This window comes from Sinocyclocheilus grahami, unplaced genomic scaffold (assembly GCF_001515645.1).
Source record: "Sinocyclocheilus grahami isolate Dianchi unplaced genomic scaffold, SAMN03320097.WGS_v1.1 scaffold153.1, whole genome shotgun sequence".
NCBI classification, from domain to species: Eukaryota; Metazoa; Chordata; class Actinopteri; order Cypriniformes; family Cyprinidae; genus Sinocyclocheilus; species Sinocyclocheilus grahami.
Window position 1 is genome coordinate 2,235,164 of NW_015505332.1, and position 16,235 is coordinate 2,251,398.

General features: G+C 36.2%; 3 protein-coding genes across 3 annotated transcripts in view; all 3 read right to left on the reverse strand.

Annotated features, from left to right (window-relative positions):
- On the reverse strand, window positions 1-11,191 carry LOC107592464 (uncharacterized). Its single transcript, XM_016281988.1, has 11 exons — window positions 10,938-11,191; window positions 10,438-10,612; window positions 10,187-10,276; window positions 9,872-9,958; window positions 9,688-9,783; window positions 9,249-9,290; window positions 9,067-9,147; window positions 1,695-1,751; window positions 1,404-1,604; window positions 349-468; window positions 1-238 (listed from the first exon to the last, which is right to left on the reverse strand). Exons 1-11 carry the CDS (start codon window positions 11,069-11,071, stop codon window positions 173-175), a joined length of 1,149 nt encoding a protein of 382 aa, XP_016137474.1. The 5' UTR covers window positions 11,072-11,191; the 3' UTR covers window positions 1-172.
- LOC107592465 (1-phosphatidylinositol phosphodiesterase-like) lies at window positions 2,533-3,967 on the reverse strand. Its single transcript, XM_016281989.1, has 2 exons — window positions 3,927-3,967; window positions 2,533-3,379 (listed from the first exon to the last, which is right to left on the reverse strand). Exons 1-2 carry the CDS (start codon window positions 3,965-3,967, stop codon window positions 2,536-2,538), a joined length of 885 nt encoding a protein of 294 aa, XP_016137475.1. The 3' UTR covers window positions 2,533-2,535.
- Window positions 7,943-16,235, reverse strand: part of LOC107592466 (transmembrane protein 176A-like) — a 15,109-nt gene continuing 6,816 nt past the window's right edge. The window contains exons 6-7 of the mRNA XM_016281990.1: window positions 8,232-8,351; window positions 7,943-8,121 (exon numbers count right to left, since the gene is read on the reverse strand). Coding sequence (XP_016137476.1) covers window positions 8,059-8,121; window positions 8,232-8,351 — 183 coding nt within the window. The 3' untranslated portion in view covers window positions 7,943-8,058. The remainder of the gene's footprint in view (window positions 8,122-8,231; window positions 8,352-16,235) is intronic.

Genomic DNA, 16,235 nt, shown 5'->3' on the forward strand with positions numbered 1-16,235 from the left:
TGCCAAAGTGCTCAAGACATTTATTTCAAAATGCAGCACTTCATTTACTAGCAGTAACCAAATGTTTTAAGGAAAACACCTGATAAGAATAAACATATTGGAAATCATCTCACTACTATATTGAGTGGTGTTGTGTGTACTGTATATATTTGTTGCTTTATATTTTGCTTCTTTAACATGCAGGACCAGGAGTGTCATCTTCCAGGAGTGGCTTGTGAAGTTCTGGATCCTCCACCGACTGCAAAACCACAAACAAACATGAACACACAGAGCAGCTCTCTCAAACTCTCTCATGATCACAGTGGATTTGACTGATTGATTGTTGTAATAGTGCTGATGATGCAGTACCTTTACATCTTCATCCTTCTTGCACAAAGCTTTCCCAGTCAAAACACAGAAACTGATCGTCACACAGAGCTGAAGGACCGACAGCACTATCATCATGATATCTAGTCCTCCGAGGATCATCTAGAGGTGGGTAAAGATCATTTGAGGTAGGTAATGGTCGATAAGGCCTATATGAAATACAGTACAAACATCCACTCTAATTCAATTTGAAACAATGTAATTCAAGAACCCTTGCCATTTTTGATTCAGAGTAATACTGCTCTGGTTGAATGAATTAATTATGCATTTATATAGCACTTTATTGTGTATTGTTGTACACCCAAAGCACTTTTACAATCATGTGGGGGGTCTCTCATCAACCACCACCAGTGTGCAGCATCCACTTGGATGATGCGACAGCAGCCACAGGACAACGGCGCCAGTGCGCTCACCACACACCAGCTACAGGTGGAGAGGAGAGAGTCATAGAGCCAATCAAGTGGATGGGGATTATTAGGAGGCCATGATTGACAAAGGCCAGGGGGACAATTTGACCAGGACACCGGGGTACACCCCTACTCTTTACGAGAAGTGCCATGGGATTTTTAATGACCACAGAGAGTCAGGACCTCAGTTTAACGTCTCATCCGAAGGACGGTGCTTCTTGACAGTATAGTGTCCCCATCACTATACTGGGGCATTAGGACCCACACAGACCACAGTGTGAGCACCCCCTGCTGGCCTCACTAACACCTCTTCCAGCAGAAACCTAGTTTTCCCAGGAGGTCCCCCATCCAGGTACTGACCAGGCTCAACCCTGCTTAGCTTCAGTGGGTAACCAGTCTGGGGCTGCAGGGTGATATGGCTGTGATTGAATTATGAATTATATAATCCTATAATTACTTATTTTTATAATATATGACCTCCTAACTTCAAGTACTTTTACAAAAGATTAGATTCATGCAATATCTTTGAATTACCAATAGCTTGTGAAACCACAAACTAAAATAGCTTCCCCAACTTTAGTCATTTGATCCTACACAATCTAATAAATAAAACGAAAAATTAAACATTACCTTATTGAGATACTTGTACTTCACACAGATCTCGGTTCTCCTCATCTGCTCAGTGGAAGGGGTTACAGCATAGCCGTTAGACGAGTAATAACTGGTGTCACAATACAGATTATTTCCAGTTGCTAGGTCCATTGAATACAGCACAGCAGCTGTGATTGCCAGTGCAGCACTGACTACATTCAGAATCACTGTGATGACCAGCTGTACAACACAAACAATATAAACCGGTGATGCTCAGCATAACTTCCAAAAACACTGATAAGTTTATTATGGCTTTGATAGACAACTTACTAGGAAAGGACTTGGAAACTTAGCTGCAAGAACAGTCACAATTCCAATTACAAGGACCTAAAAAAAACATTAAAAACCTCTAAGTGTCCAAACATAGTCACTGAAATGAAAAGTGTAAATTAGGTTTTCTGACTCATCAGATCTTCATTATGCTAAACAAAATCATCAAAATGCATTGGCTCCATCACAACTGATGACATTAAAATACATAAATAAAAAGTCCTAAACTCTACCTGCCCAAAAAATTAAAAGCAATATATGGGTCAATAACACAACACCAATTTATTAATATGTTCTTTACAAATAAAATTAATTTTTATGCTTTTGTGCAACTTGCTCAGGTAGTGTAAATAAAGAAAATAACATCTTATCAAACCATTATACTAATACAACATTATTTTAAAATAAGTTATTGCTTTCAAATATTGTTAATATCTGTTGAATAAATGTTCACTACTAATATGTGCGTGTACATTTGACTCTTTTTTTTGTTTGAAAATGATTAAGATGCGTACACTCACATGTAAGGTGTAAGGAAAGTGTTTTAGGCATTTTTTTTTGATGTAGCTTGATGATTAGATGGTATAACATCATTTAAAAATGAGAGACAAGCAAAACGAATAACTGTGATTTTTTTTTTATGTTTATCTTATTGTCTAGCATGCAGGACCAGCAGTGGTGTCTTTTATATCATAAACATGAACAGAGCATCTCAAGAAGCTCAGGTCAGTTGCACATCCCATGCTTGATTTTCAAATAACTAAATAAAAAAAATATATAAAAAACAGGATTAGTCAGAAGCTCAGCATATTAATTTGATAATTACAGTCTGAAACATCTACTAATTGAATTCAGTGACCTTTTTAATCAAATCCAAGCCGGGAAAGTCCATGGCTATCACCCCAAAACAAGGCTTGGGATTGGTTTTCTTTGATTCATTATTGAGATGTTTATACAGCCAAGGGTTGATTTGCTTTGCCAAGCTTTTGGGGTTTATAGTTAGACTCAATCTAGGTATGCCTGTGCCACTTGAATAGTTCAAAACAACCCAACCAGCTCTATACTGTTCATATGCAGTGTCATTCAGATGATTAATAATAATTATTATTTTTTTTTCAACATTAGTCACTATATAGTCATTATGTCTATCAGTTTCATATAGACGGATACCTAGCCGAACAGCATTTTTCTGAACAAATACAATCTTTCCTCTTACTTGACCAATGTTTGGTATTGTTTCTTCAGTCCAGCAGTCAGGGTCATTTTTAGCCATATTTTCAACTAAAAGTGGAACTTTGTTCTTTAAAAAAAGAACAGGCTTAACTCTGACCAACACTGTTTCAGATTTATATTTAGATAAAAATGTCTTAATTGTCTTGAGAGCATTTTTTAAAGTTGCAGATTGGTAAACTGGTCCATGCATAATTAGCAATTTTTTCCCAAGTGGAACTACTCTGAAGTCAAAGAAGCGTATCCCGGCCTTTAGCTGATCCTCTAGAGACCAAGCCTGACATTCTGCTATGAATCCTCCATGAAGGGCCAAGCTCTCATGGGTACCAGGAAGAGTGATGTCAGAAATTAACTTTTGATCATCCAGAGTTTCCATCCAGCTAATTGTATAGTTCGCAGGGAGATGGAGCGTTTCCTCATCATTAAAGACTTGTTGCTGAATACTGCTGTGTAGTCTGTGGAACAGAATCAGAATATCAGGTCAACAGACATGTATTGCTTGAAATGCACTGTAAGTTGCTTTGGATAAATGTCAAATGAATAAATGCAAAGGGAAATAACTTCATCTAAAAGTAATCAGGCTACTATTAAATACACGTCAGTGAAGAAAGCAGGCAGACATTCTGACATTAGTCAGAATTAGTCATTCATTGCACAATGATATTTTCTGTGCAGTCCTAATACTTTTTACAGCATTTCCTCTACACAGGGAAGTGTGCACATGGAGTGAGCCTCAGCCGTGCAGAGGCAGGTAAGGACATCATAATCATCACCCTGCCCAAAAGAACTCACAAAATATTGAAAGCACAAGGACACCGATGAGTACTGTTACAAAAATAGCTTTATATTAAATTCTTTATTCAGCTCTTGATCAGTATTCAATATGAATATATGAATAAATAGCATTCCATCTGTTGTAGTTTTCTTTCTTAATGAACAAAACCCCAATAACCTACCCAATTTAGCATATAAAAATACAATAAATCAGTACTTTATACTCACAGCAGCATCAAGACACAGAGAATTTTTCCAGGAACTCCCATCTTCTTCATTGCCTGAGGTTAGCCCAAAATAAAACAATACATTAGTACAAAACTGCATTTACAAAGAGCTGTACATGCATTACAAAGGCAACACGAGAATTGCATGAAACAATGGCCAAATTTGATTTATTTATTTAGTTAGTTAGTTAAATTGTTGACAGCTAAAATTAAAAGAATAAAAATAATTACTAATAATAATAAAATAAAAATAAAGAATCGGATTGTTCACGCCTGTATATGGCTTTAAATTACTACTACAACAACAACAACAAAAGATAAAATACCTCACAATTCTTGATGGACACCCAGAAACAAGTGTTGATCACAGCAGTGTATTTCCATATTTCACATTGTTCATTTAATTATATAAATAATCAGAGTTAAGTTGCTCTTATGGTTGCGTCACCATGTTGTTGGTTTAATGTTTTACAGGTTTTTCTCAGATGCTTTGGTACATTTGTCAGATCAAAGTGACTTCAACTTCCATACCATCTCTTGTGCACATCATATAAGCAATTTCTAATTTTTTAAAACAAATTGCCAGTGCCTTTGTCCTCTGTCTCCTATGTTATCCATTGCTTATATCATGTTGATCAAAATATTCTTCTGGTTCTGTGTTGAATAGCCTGTAGTAAATATGAGATGAAAACCTAATTTGTATGCCACTAAAAAAAGGAAAATAGAAAAGGCCTGCATTCATGTATTGTCTGGAAAATAATTATTTTTATTTTTATACTAATATAGTTTTTAGCCCTTATTTTTGTATTTTCAGTTGAAATTATATTTTATTGGTTTAATAATGTGTGCTTTTGTCATTTTTATTAGTTTTTGCTCTTTTTAAATATTACTCTTTTAAGTTTAATTTGTTTTTATTTAATGACAAAGCAAAATTATAGTTTTTATTTTATTTTACTTTTTTTAATTAAAAGAAATGTTTTTGATAGTTTCAGTTAACGATTATAACCCTGGTTTTGAACAGTTCACTTAATTACAGATAAAGCTTACCCTATCCTCCGTCTGCGTGTCTCTTATAGAATGTGTCAGGTCTATCAGCGCTGGTTTCCCCTTCCTGCTGCTCATCGAGGTGCTTGAGCGCTCTTCTCTCACATTAAAGTAAGCACCCCTTCTTATAGTCTGTGGAGGTGCTCACACACACTTGCTTTCACACATAATATCTATATTTATACATGTTATTTCTGCCTGCGTCAGTTAATTTCCTGTTTGCATTAATGCAATACTAACACAATTTTCTTTCTTTTTTATTGCACATTTTATCTAAATACACTGAACAAAATTATAAACACAACACTTTTTGTTTTTGACTTTTTCTATGTACACAAAAGGCCTATTTCTCTCAAATATTGTTCACAAATCTGTCTAAATCTGTGTTAGTGAACACTTCTTCTTTGCCGAGATAATCCATCCACCTCACAGGTGTGGCATATCATTGCTTTCACACATAATATCTATATTTATACATGTTATTTCTGCCTGCGTCAGTTAATTTCCTGTTTGCATTAATGCAATACTAACACAATTTTCTTTCTTTTTTATTGCACATTTTATCTAAATACACTGAACAAAATTATAAACGCAACACTTTGTGTTTTTGACTTTTTCTATGTACACAAAAGGCCTATTTCTTTCAAACATTGTTCACAAATCTGTCTAAATCTGTGTTAGTGAACACTTCTCCGTCTTAGATCTTTGAGTTCAGCTTATGAAAAATGGGGGCAAAAACAAAAGTGTTGCATTTATAATTTTGTTCAGTGTATTTAAACTCATTATTTGGCAGTTTGCAATGTGGCTGAGTGTCAGGGTCCTGTCACTTTAGTTTAGTGATAAAGTTGAGTGTTTTGGCTTATCTTTCTGTGAGCCTTTGAGTGGTTCAACACAGATGAAAAGATTCATTTGAAATTAAACTAAGGGAATTTTACTGATGAGTAAAATGCATCTTAATTCAGCACAGGGCTGTAACCACCATAGACATGGATGAACCAGTTCACCAAATCGAACTAAAACATCTGAAACAGTTCGCTGCTCGAGTCAGCACAGATCTACAAGTTATTCAATCAAAACTCAGTCCAACAGTACTGATCTGAGAACAGTATACAGACATGTCCAACATACCGAGAACTGACTGCCGAGGGTTTCATATACGTGGTAAAATATATGTTTCTGATGTATTTGCTGAAGAGCATTAAGTATAACAAATAAAACATAATATAACAGTGATGTGTAAACATCATTATTGGGTGCATTAATAACAGAATTGTGAAATGCCATTTTTAGTACTTAATGAATAAGTGAGAAATTACTTGTTACTGGCACAGTTATTACTCATTGACAGCAACATATATCATAGTTTGCACTTATGTTAGGTATAACCACAAACACTGTGCTCACAATGGTAACCACAAAAAGTCCAACAAACATAAAAGCATTAAATACTAACAAGACTTTCCCTCTACTACTAAAAACTGCCTGGTTTCAGTCGATGCAACAAAAATGATTACTGTAGTCCCACAACAAGTGGATTAAACTTTAGCATTTACAAATTTAATTTCATGTGACATAATAAAACTGAGGGCAAATGCTTTTCTTGATTGCTTAAACACATTTTTAAAACCCTGCCTCCTTTTCTCGAAACTCTATCTATAATTCTCACCCAATTCCCCAAACTTCCTATTTTTGAATCACATTGAAATCTTATACACTGGTGAGATCAATTCAAAACAATACTACAAAAACTGGTAATAAGTTATGTTGCTTGTGGTTCTCCCCCTCAAAAATATTTTCACATGATGAACACAACAAAAGACACAACAAAGGTATACATTTGAACATTTGTTATTACTTAATGTACAGTACAATACAACCAAACAACAACAAATAATGTATTCTGCCCCAGCATCCTGTCTTGGGACGGCCCAGAGAATCTTCAACATCACAAGCTATATTGGCCCTGGGGTAAAATCCTGATCCACCTCTGGCACGCATCGACTGAAATGTCTACACAGGCTTCTTCCATGGCCATAGGAGGTGAACACAGATGTGACGTTCTCAGTCATACACTTTCCACGGCCATGTCGGAAAACTCACTCATTTTGAATCACTAATAAGCAGCGAATACAGTGAATCACGAAGCAAGTGGCTCTTTTCACTGTTAAAAGCAGAAGTGTTTTTTCCCTTCAGGAACAGTTCCACAAGGCTTTCCCCCTTGAATTACAGGGGGTTTAAAGTCAAGTGTCAATATAATATTGAAAATAATTTTAGCAAATAAATCTTTTACTTTCATTTTCAAGCTTATGGGGTTCTATATAAAGGCAATCAATAGGAAAGTAGAAAAACAGTGAATCAATCGCAAAGCAGTTGTTTCTAGTTCTGATACAACTAAAGAGAAAGGCATTTTATAGTACATTTGGAAAAGCTTGCACACATTCAGTATTTTGTGAAGGTTTGTTAGAGTGGTGGAGACTATGAATCAACCTCAGCTGTGAGATGTATGTTTGTAGGGCTATTCCGTGATAAAAAAATTAAAATAAACAAATAAACAAAGATTAAATGATAAACTATGTACCCAAGCCATAATGCTGAAGTGATATATGGCGCAGGAATCCATAACAGTAATAGTCTTTTAAAATTATTAATTGCCAAATATACACTTTTTTTTTTTTAAATGCTGGGTTCAGCCTGTTGGGCCATTTTACCTGGGCACTGCCATTAGATATTTATTAAGCATTAATCTGGTGGTTCTTTTCTGCCTTCACACTTTCAACAGCAGCTGACTTGAATGTGATACACGCCACCTGGTGGTGAAATCATCAGGTTAGTATGAAAAAACAAAACAAACATCATGAAAACGGGTGCACAGAGGATTCTAAAGTCATTTATTTAAAAAAGAAGTCCAAAAGTTCCCTTTTTCCAGAAACAATTCGTGTTAAAGGAAAATGCAAGAATGTAGATGTAGCTTGGACATGATTATTGTACTGCAGTGACATCATTTCACTATTATAATGAGAGACAAAATGCCATTCCATTACAAGAAAAAAGAATAACTTTGTAAATTTGTGTGTTTATCTTTATCTGTGTCATGCAGGACCAGGAGTGGCATCTTCCAGGACCGGCTTGTGAAGTTCTGGATCCTCCACCGACTGCAAAACCACAAACAAACATGAACACACAGAGCAGCTCTCTCAAACTCTCTCACGATCACAGGGGATTTGACTCAATGATTGTTATAATAGTGCTGATGATGCGGTACCTTTACATCTTCATCCTTCTTGCACAAAGCTTTCCCAGTCAAAACACAGAAACTGATCGTCACACAGAGCTGAAAGACCGACAGCGCTATCATCATGATATCTAGTCCTCCGAGGATCATCTAGAGGTGGAAAAACATCAGTGTACTCTTAAATAATAATAAAATACACACAAATGTGTTTTTTACAACATTGAAAAAGATAAATAAATCAAATCATCACCTGATTGAGATTCTTGTAGTACAAACAGGACTCAAAGTTACTCTTTTTTTGGGTAAGCCAGTCATTATTAGATGAATAATAATAATATTCTCTGTAACAGCTTAAACTGCTTCCCGTTGCTAGGTCCATTGAATACAGCACAGCAGCTGTGATTGCCAGTGCAGCACTGACTACATTCAGAATCACTGTGATGACCAGCTGTACAACACAAACAATATACATTGATGTTGCTTAATGAATGAATGAATGAATGAATGAATGAATGAATGAACTCTTGATTCACACCTACCAGCTTAGGACGGGAAAACTTTACTGCAAGAATATACATAATTCCAACAACAAGGAACTAAAAGGCAAAGCAAACAAATAAGTACATTGGTCCATCCAGACATGCTTGTTCAAACTGAAAGTGTAAATACAAACCACCAGATTTCACATTATTCCACCTCATTCTGATCAAAATAATATGAAAATAAATACAAAAACGCAATAAATGTAGGGTATTCTCAAAGCAAGATCAATGTCATAAATGATTCACTTTTTGAATGAACTCAATCATTGTACTGCATGAACTCATTTAGAAACATAATGATGAGAATGAGTAACAACTCTTACCACACCACCGATCCAAAAAGAAAAGATGAAGCCAAAACAACCCATTTTGATATTCATGACACCAACCATTATCTGTACAGCCTATGAAACCAGAGGACAATATTTGTACCTGTTTTCAGATAACAATACATCTAGTAAAAAACATTTCTTAAAGCTGATATTATCCAAAAGATCTGACTCACCCCAAGTGTTGTGTGAATGTCTGTCAGCTTATCTTTCATATCCTGAAAAACAAACACATTGGACAGTCGCATAAAGTATTCAGAATCGGACACAAGGCCATTTGCTCTTTAGGTTTTAAGGAACAGTTCACCCAAAAATGTCTTAATGATGAATTTGTATCTTAAAAACACACAGCTTTTTGCTTTACAAGATGTTTGATGGGCTTGAGTGGTGTGGATTATTGTGATGTTTTTTATCAGCAGTTTGGACTCTCATTCTGACGGCACCCATTCACTACAGAGGATCCATTGGTGAGTAAGTGATGCTTAATTTCTCCAAAACTGTTCTGATGAAGAAACAAACTCATCTACATCTTGGATGGCCTGAAGATGAGTATATTTTTAGCCAATTTTAATTTTTGGGTGAACTATTTTTGGGTAATAACAGTTAGTCCCGCACCTGAGACGATGCAAGAGTCATGCTACTGCTGCCACCAAACGGAAGTGAATACTGGCTTATTCCACTTCTAGATACTGAAGCTGTTTTCTCCACTAACTGCAAAACCACAGACAAACATGAACATGAATCATGGATCATGAAATCTTGAAATCATGTTCTGTCTATTATAAGCACAACACTGTACCTTTGCACTCCCACCCTTCTTGCACAAAGATTTTATGGTCAAAATACAGAAAGTGACAACCACACAGAGCTGAAGAACCGACAACACCTAGATAAAAAGATCGGAGGATGATTTTACAAACTGCACATATAAGGAAAGTAAAGGAGAATTTTTATATCAACACACCCATGGTAATTTCATAAAACTAGCAAATCATACTGCATATGATTATATGTGTGCGTTTTTGTTACAGCCTTATGCTATACAGGCTACTGTACATGTTCATTTTAATCTGATTTAGAAACATAAACATGAACAGAATGAGGAATGTCTTACCATACTGCTGACCGAAGTGGTAGCAATAAAGAAGATGATGCCAAAACAACCCAACACAAGATTCATGACTGCAACTACTATCTGTACAATCTATGAAATAAGAGAACAATATTTGTTGATAGTTGACAGACCTCCAGCTTTTAAACTTGATATGCAAAATTAAGAGTATATGAAACATACCTAAGCATCCACATTTTTTTATATTTTTTTAATGATACCAAGATTTCAATCAGTGCAAGTCTCTCACTCACCCCAATAACTCTCTGGGTGTCTGTCAACTTCTCTTTCATATCCTCAGATGCAAAACACACTGGACCATAGCTCAGAGAACTCAGAATCTGACACAGTACGGGCCATTTGCTCTTTGGGTTTGAGGTGATGCTGATGACCATCATTCCCTCTCCCTGAGACACTGTCAGAGGCATGCTGCAGATGGGAGGGATGGAGGATAAACAAACAAGTAGTGCTCATGCATCAGAAAATCACACTGACCCAAATGCAATGTTTCTTATAATAGTTATGTAAATTCATAACAATTTGTTTTCCTTTGCCAAGTTCTAAAATATGCCTAATAAATTATTGAAACAACATTGCTGACTGTCAGTTTCTCGTCGACTGCATCAATGTTTCTAGGAAGTGAAAATTCACCTGCGCATGTTTTCTAGCCTATAAAAGCAAATTGTTGCGATTCTAGTAACACTTTTTTACTTTTAAAATGGTTCTTACATTTTCAATAGCACGTTATACTCACCTTAGAGTAATTGTATATAATTTACAGTCCAGACTGTAAGATGACTCTTTCCTGATGTGTTGAAGTTGGAGCTCTTTTGTCCCTGCCTGATTCCTGTCAATGATTTTGGTTTTTTTTATATTTCCTTGTTTCATTTGAAATTTACATTACCCACGTAGGCTATAGTCAGTATTTTGCACTGTTGACACGGTTAACAAATACGAAGCCACAACATGTAGGCTATGAAACAGAGGCTCATTTTTCAATGAAGCTCCTCACTGTTTAAAAAAATCACACGATGGAAGCTTCACTTTCTGTAGGCCTATTGCGCATCTAAACTTTCCAGTTACGGTGGCAGTGGTTGGTTTTCCGATGGTTGGTTGAACTGTGAAGAGTGTAGGCTACCCTGTACTTTTTGGGTAATTCTTTGGACTTTTGAGTGGGGTTTTATACAGGTGCGGTTCCCTGTATACATCTCCAGCAGCTAAATTCAAATCTGCGTTCGCAGAGATACACGTTTTAAAGCACTGCACATTACATCTAGATTGCAGCGATACATGACATGGTGAAACATGACTGAATGAATAATAGGCTACTTAAAGTAGTTTAAGATGAATTTTAAAATTGTGCCCCCTAAAAGCACAAGTGGCCCCTGTCTGTCTTTTTCCATTTTAATTACTCTTTTTGTTCATAGAAATGGGCATCCTATTGAAACTTGAACTGGGTTATCATCAGCTGCTATTAGAAAATCATACTGATGTTAATAAAATTAAAATATGTTTTAGGACAAGCAAATATATTTTGAAGAAATATCCTTATCCTAATTCTTATCTATACAATAAAAGACAGTGAGGTTTAAACCAACATGTGGTTGACTTTCATTGTAGCTTTAGAGCTAAAAACACCTGACATAATTTGACATAAATGAAAACAAATATTCTTTTTTTTTTTTTTTTTTTTTTTTTGTAAAAGAAGTTGTAAAAAAAAGGGTTGATGCCTGAGTGCTCCACTCATTCATTCATTTGGGCTATTTATTTATTTAATTAGCGAGCAGATCCAAAGATCTCAACAAAATTGAAAAGACAATAAAAGGTATCACCCACTGATCTGAATCTAGCCTATATATAGAAAGAGATGGGGGTAGAGTGGGGAAAAACGCCCCCATGTGGTAAGACGCCCCCAAATGTTTTCCCCAAAATAACCACAAGATAAAGTCAAGATCAACTTTTATTGTAGCTATAGACTACGTTGACAAGAGTGATGTAGAAATATTCACCATGAAGCATACACTGGTGATGTATCTGAGATATAACTAATTTCACAGTAAATGATCCAACTTTCAGCAGTAAGAAAAAAAAGTGTTTTAAAGCTTGTTGTTTTGTAGAACATCACAGTTATATATGATATGAGAACAGTAGGGCCTGTAGATATGGAGCACGTGTTATTTAAGTCTGTGGGTAAAACACCCCTAGCCAGGTGGGGTAAAACGCCCCCAGGAGGCACGGCTATGGGGCAAAATTCCCAATTGGCACAAATTACATTTTTATTAAAAATCTAATAACAAGAGAACTCTGGACATGTTTCATGCTTGGTATATAATTTATGTAATTGTCACTAAAACTATGATAACTTTTCTGACTACACCACTTACATAAAAAAAACAGCTTATGCTAAATCTCTCTTTTGGCATTAAAAACTACTGTCAGGATTTACTAAGAGTGTGTAGTGAAAATGAATGATGAAAATGCGTGTACACAAATGTATGGGAGGAAAGTATGAGCCATGTGGGTGATCTAAGGTTTGCTGTAGTCAGTCAGTAGTAGTCAGTTGCTGGTACTTGTCTGCATAATTTATTATTTTTTTGTTCATGCAGCACCAGCAGTGGCATCTTCCAGGAGCAGCTTGTGAAGTTCTGGATCCTCCACCGACTGCAAAACCACAAACAAACATGAACACACAGAGCAGCTCTCTCAAACTCTCTCACGATCACAGTGGATTTGACAGATTGATTGTTGTAATAGTGCTGATGATGCAGTACCTTTACATCTTCATCCTTCTTGCACAAAGCTTTCCCAGTCAAAACACAGAAAATGATCGTCACACAGAGCTGAAGGACCAACAGTGCTATCATCATTATATATAGTCCTTTAAAGAAAATCTACTGGTGGTTAAAGATAAGAATGTCAGTTTATTAAAAGGAAAATCAAGTCTGTAAGAGATTTACATCAAGAAAACACAACAGTTTGTAGCCTTCACAGTATTCAGCATGATTATTATTATTCTCTGGACTGTAGCAGAGAAAACCCAGAATCTGACACAGTACGGGCCATTTGCTCTTTGGGTTTGAGGTGACGCTGATGACGGTCAGTCCTTCACCCCGAGACACTGTCAGAGGCATGCTGCAGCTGGGAGGGATGGAGGATAAACAAACAAGTAGTGCTCATGCATCAGAAAATCACACTGACCCAAATGCAATGTTTCTTATAATAGTTATGTAAATTCATAACAATTTGTTTTCCTTTGCCAAGTTCTAAAATATGCCTAATAAATTATTGAAACAACATTGCTGACTGTCAGTTTCTCGTCGACTGCATCAACGTTTCTAGGAAGTGAAAATTCTATATATGATATGAGAACAGTAGGGCCTGTAGATATGGAGCACGTGTTATTTAAGTCTGTGGGTAAAACACCCCTAGCCAGGTGGGGTAAAACGCCCCCAGGAGGCACGGCTATGGGGCAAAATTCCCAATTGGCACAAATTACATTTTTATTAAAAATCTAATAACAAGAGAACTCTGGACATGTTTCATGCTTGGTATATAATTTATGTAATTGTCACTAAAACTATGATAACTTTTCTGACTACACCACTTACATAAAAAAAACAGCTTATGCTAAATCTCTCTTTTGGCATTAAAAACTACTGTCAGGATTTACTAAGAGTGTGTAGTGAAAATGAATGATGAAAATGCGTGTACACAAATGTATGGGAGGAAAGTATGAACCATGTGGGTGATCTAAGGTTTGCTGTAGTCAGTCAGTAGTAGTCAGTTGCTGGTACTTGTCTGCATAATTTATTATTTTTTTGTTCATGCAGCACCAGCAGTGGCATCTTCCAGGAGCAGCTTGTGAAGTTCTGGATCCTCCACCGACTGCAAAACCACAAACAAACATGAACACACAGAGCAGCTCTCTCAAACTCTCTCACGATCACAGTGGATTTGACTGATTGATTGTTGTAATAGTGCTGATGATGCAGTACCTTTACATCTTCATCCTTCTTGCACAAAGCTTTCCCAGTCAAAACACAGAAAATGATCACACAAGTAAGGCTCATACATCAGAAAATCCCAATGGCCCAAATGATAGTTGTGTAAATTCCTAACATTTTGCTTCCCTCCACAAACAAGTTCTATAGCATGCGTGATTATTAAACAGCATCGCTGACGGCAGTTTTCTCATCAACTGCAACGTTTCTGTAAGAAGTGAAGATGTGTGTGTTTGCTAAAAAGTTGTTGAGATTTGTCACACTGTTACCTTTTACACTGTTCATACTTTTTTTTTTAAAGAAAGTGAATTTTTCAAGATCTTAAGAAACACAGTAAACTCAGACTTACCTTATGAGTAATTGACTGTGTGTAAGTTAGAGTGCAGACTGAAGGCTGACTCTGATCTGATCCTGATCTGTTGAAGGTGGAGCTGTTTTGTTCCTGTCAGTGAATCTGCATGTTTCCCTTTAGTTCCTCTTGAAATGTAAAGAACCCGAGTCTATAGTCAGGATGTAACTGAAGACATAATAAACACTTCATGTTTTACTTTGCATGCAGTAACTTCATACACAAGTTGGCGTTCTGGTTGGTTGAATTGTGAGGAGTGTAGTCTACATTAAATGTTTCTAATAGGTCTAATATATTTAATGAATTGCTTCTACTTTCTAGGCAAAATTTTGGACTTTTGATTGTTTGTTTTTTGTGGTTTAGTGTAAGAAATTTAATCTGTTACAAAAATTTAAAATTCCTACATTTAGGAACATGTTTAGCCAGTAAAACAAGCATTCAGTTTTCAAGTAATAATTTTAGCTGGAAGCAACGGTTTTATCTTAAAGTGATATATCATGAAAATCTGACTTTTCCAGGTTTTAAGTGCTATAATCAGGTCCCCGGTGCATCTACCAACCAAGGAAACGTGAAAAAGATTAACCCAGTAACTTTGTTTTGGCAAGCCTTTTTCTGCAAGCGTCTGAGAAAATGAACGTCTAATTTCACTCCCTTGGTGACGTTGAAAAGAGATCTCATTATAATATTTCCGCCCCTTAATCTGTAAGTAGGGTTACCACCCATCCCTTAAAGGGGTCATATGATGCTGCTAAAAAGAACATTATTTTGTGTATTTGGTGTAATGAAATTTGTTTATGCGGTTTAAGTTTCAAAAAACACATTATTTTACACATACTGTACATTATTGTTTCTCTATGCCCCGCCTTTCTGAAACGCGTCGATTTTTTCTCATCGTTCTGAAAAGCGAGGTGTGCTCTGATTGGCCAGCTATCCAGTGCGTTGTGATTGGCCGAATACCTCAAGCTTGTGACGGAAATATTACACCCCTACCATACTGTTATGCCCTGTCCGGCCGGAGCGTAACATAAAACCATGTCTGCATTTATGATTGGAGAAATGACAAACAACAAGTACTACTCTACACTGCCCAAAAAACTCGCGTTTGAATCGTCAGTGGCAAATTCTTTAAATATAAAAAACATACTTACAGTCTGTGAGTCAGAACAGCCGGCATGTAGTCTACTCTCCCAGGATCAGGAAACAGTCCTCCATAAAATGTGCTGCACACATCTGAATATTTGGGTTGAAGTGTTCTGGAACAGTGTTGTAAATACAACTTAACCACTGATTTCTAGTCGTGTCCTCTTTTAGAAGGCCAAACAAAGTTTGTCTAGTTTCCTTTTCACAACGAAAAAGCGTCAGACACCATGGTCTTGAGTGAGCGGAGGCCTAGTCTCTTTCATGATCACAGTGGATTTGACTGACTGATTGTTGTAATAGTGCTGATGATGCAGTACCTTTACATCTTCATCCTTCTTTGCACAAAGCTTTCCCAGTCAAAACACAGAAAATGATCGTCACACAGAGCTGAAGGACCAACAGTGCTATCATCATTATATATAGTCCTTTAAAGAAAATCTACTGGTGGTTAAAGATAAGAATGTCAGTTTATTAAAAGGAAAATCAAGTCTGTAAGAGATTTACATCAAGAAAACACAACAGTTTGTAGCCTTCACAGTATTCAGCATGATTATTATTATTC

Bases quoted from the DNA above. Each gene is read 5' to 3' on its own strand.
- LOC107592465 (XM_016281989.1), bottom strand. From the start codon at position 3,967: ATGGGAGTTCCTGGAAAAATTCTCTGTGTCTTGATGCTGCT. The intron at 3,380-3,926 runs GTGAGTATAAAG...TCTGTTCCACAG, and splicing joins CTCTGTGTCTTGATGCTGCT to ACTACACAGCAGTATTCAGC.
- LOC107592464 (XM_016281988.1), bottom strand. From the start codon at position 11,071: ATGAAACAAGGAAATATAAAAAAAACCAAAATCATTGACAGGAATCAG. The intron at 10,613-10,937 runs GTGAGTATAACG...TCCCATCTGCAG, and splicing joins TTATATACAATTACTCTAAG to CATGCCTCTGACAGTGTCTC. The intron at 9,291-9,687 runs GTGCGGGACTAA...TTTGTTTTTCAG, and splicing joins TGACTCTTGCATCGTCTCAG to GATATGAAAGATAAGCTGAC.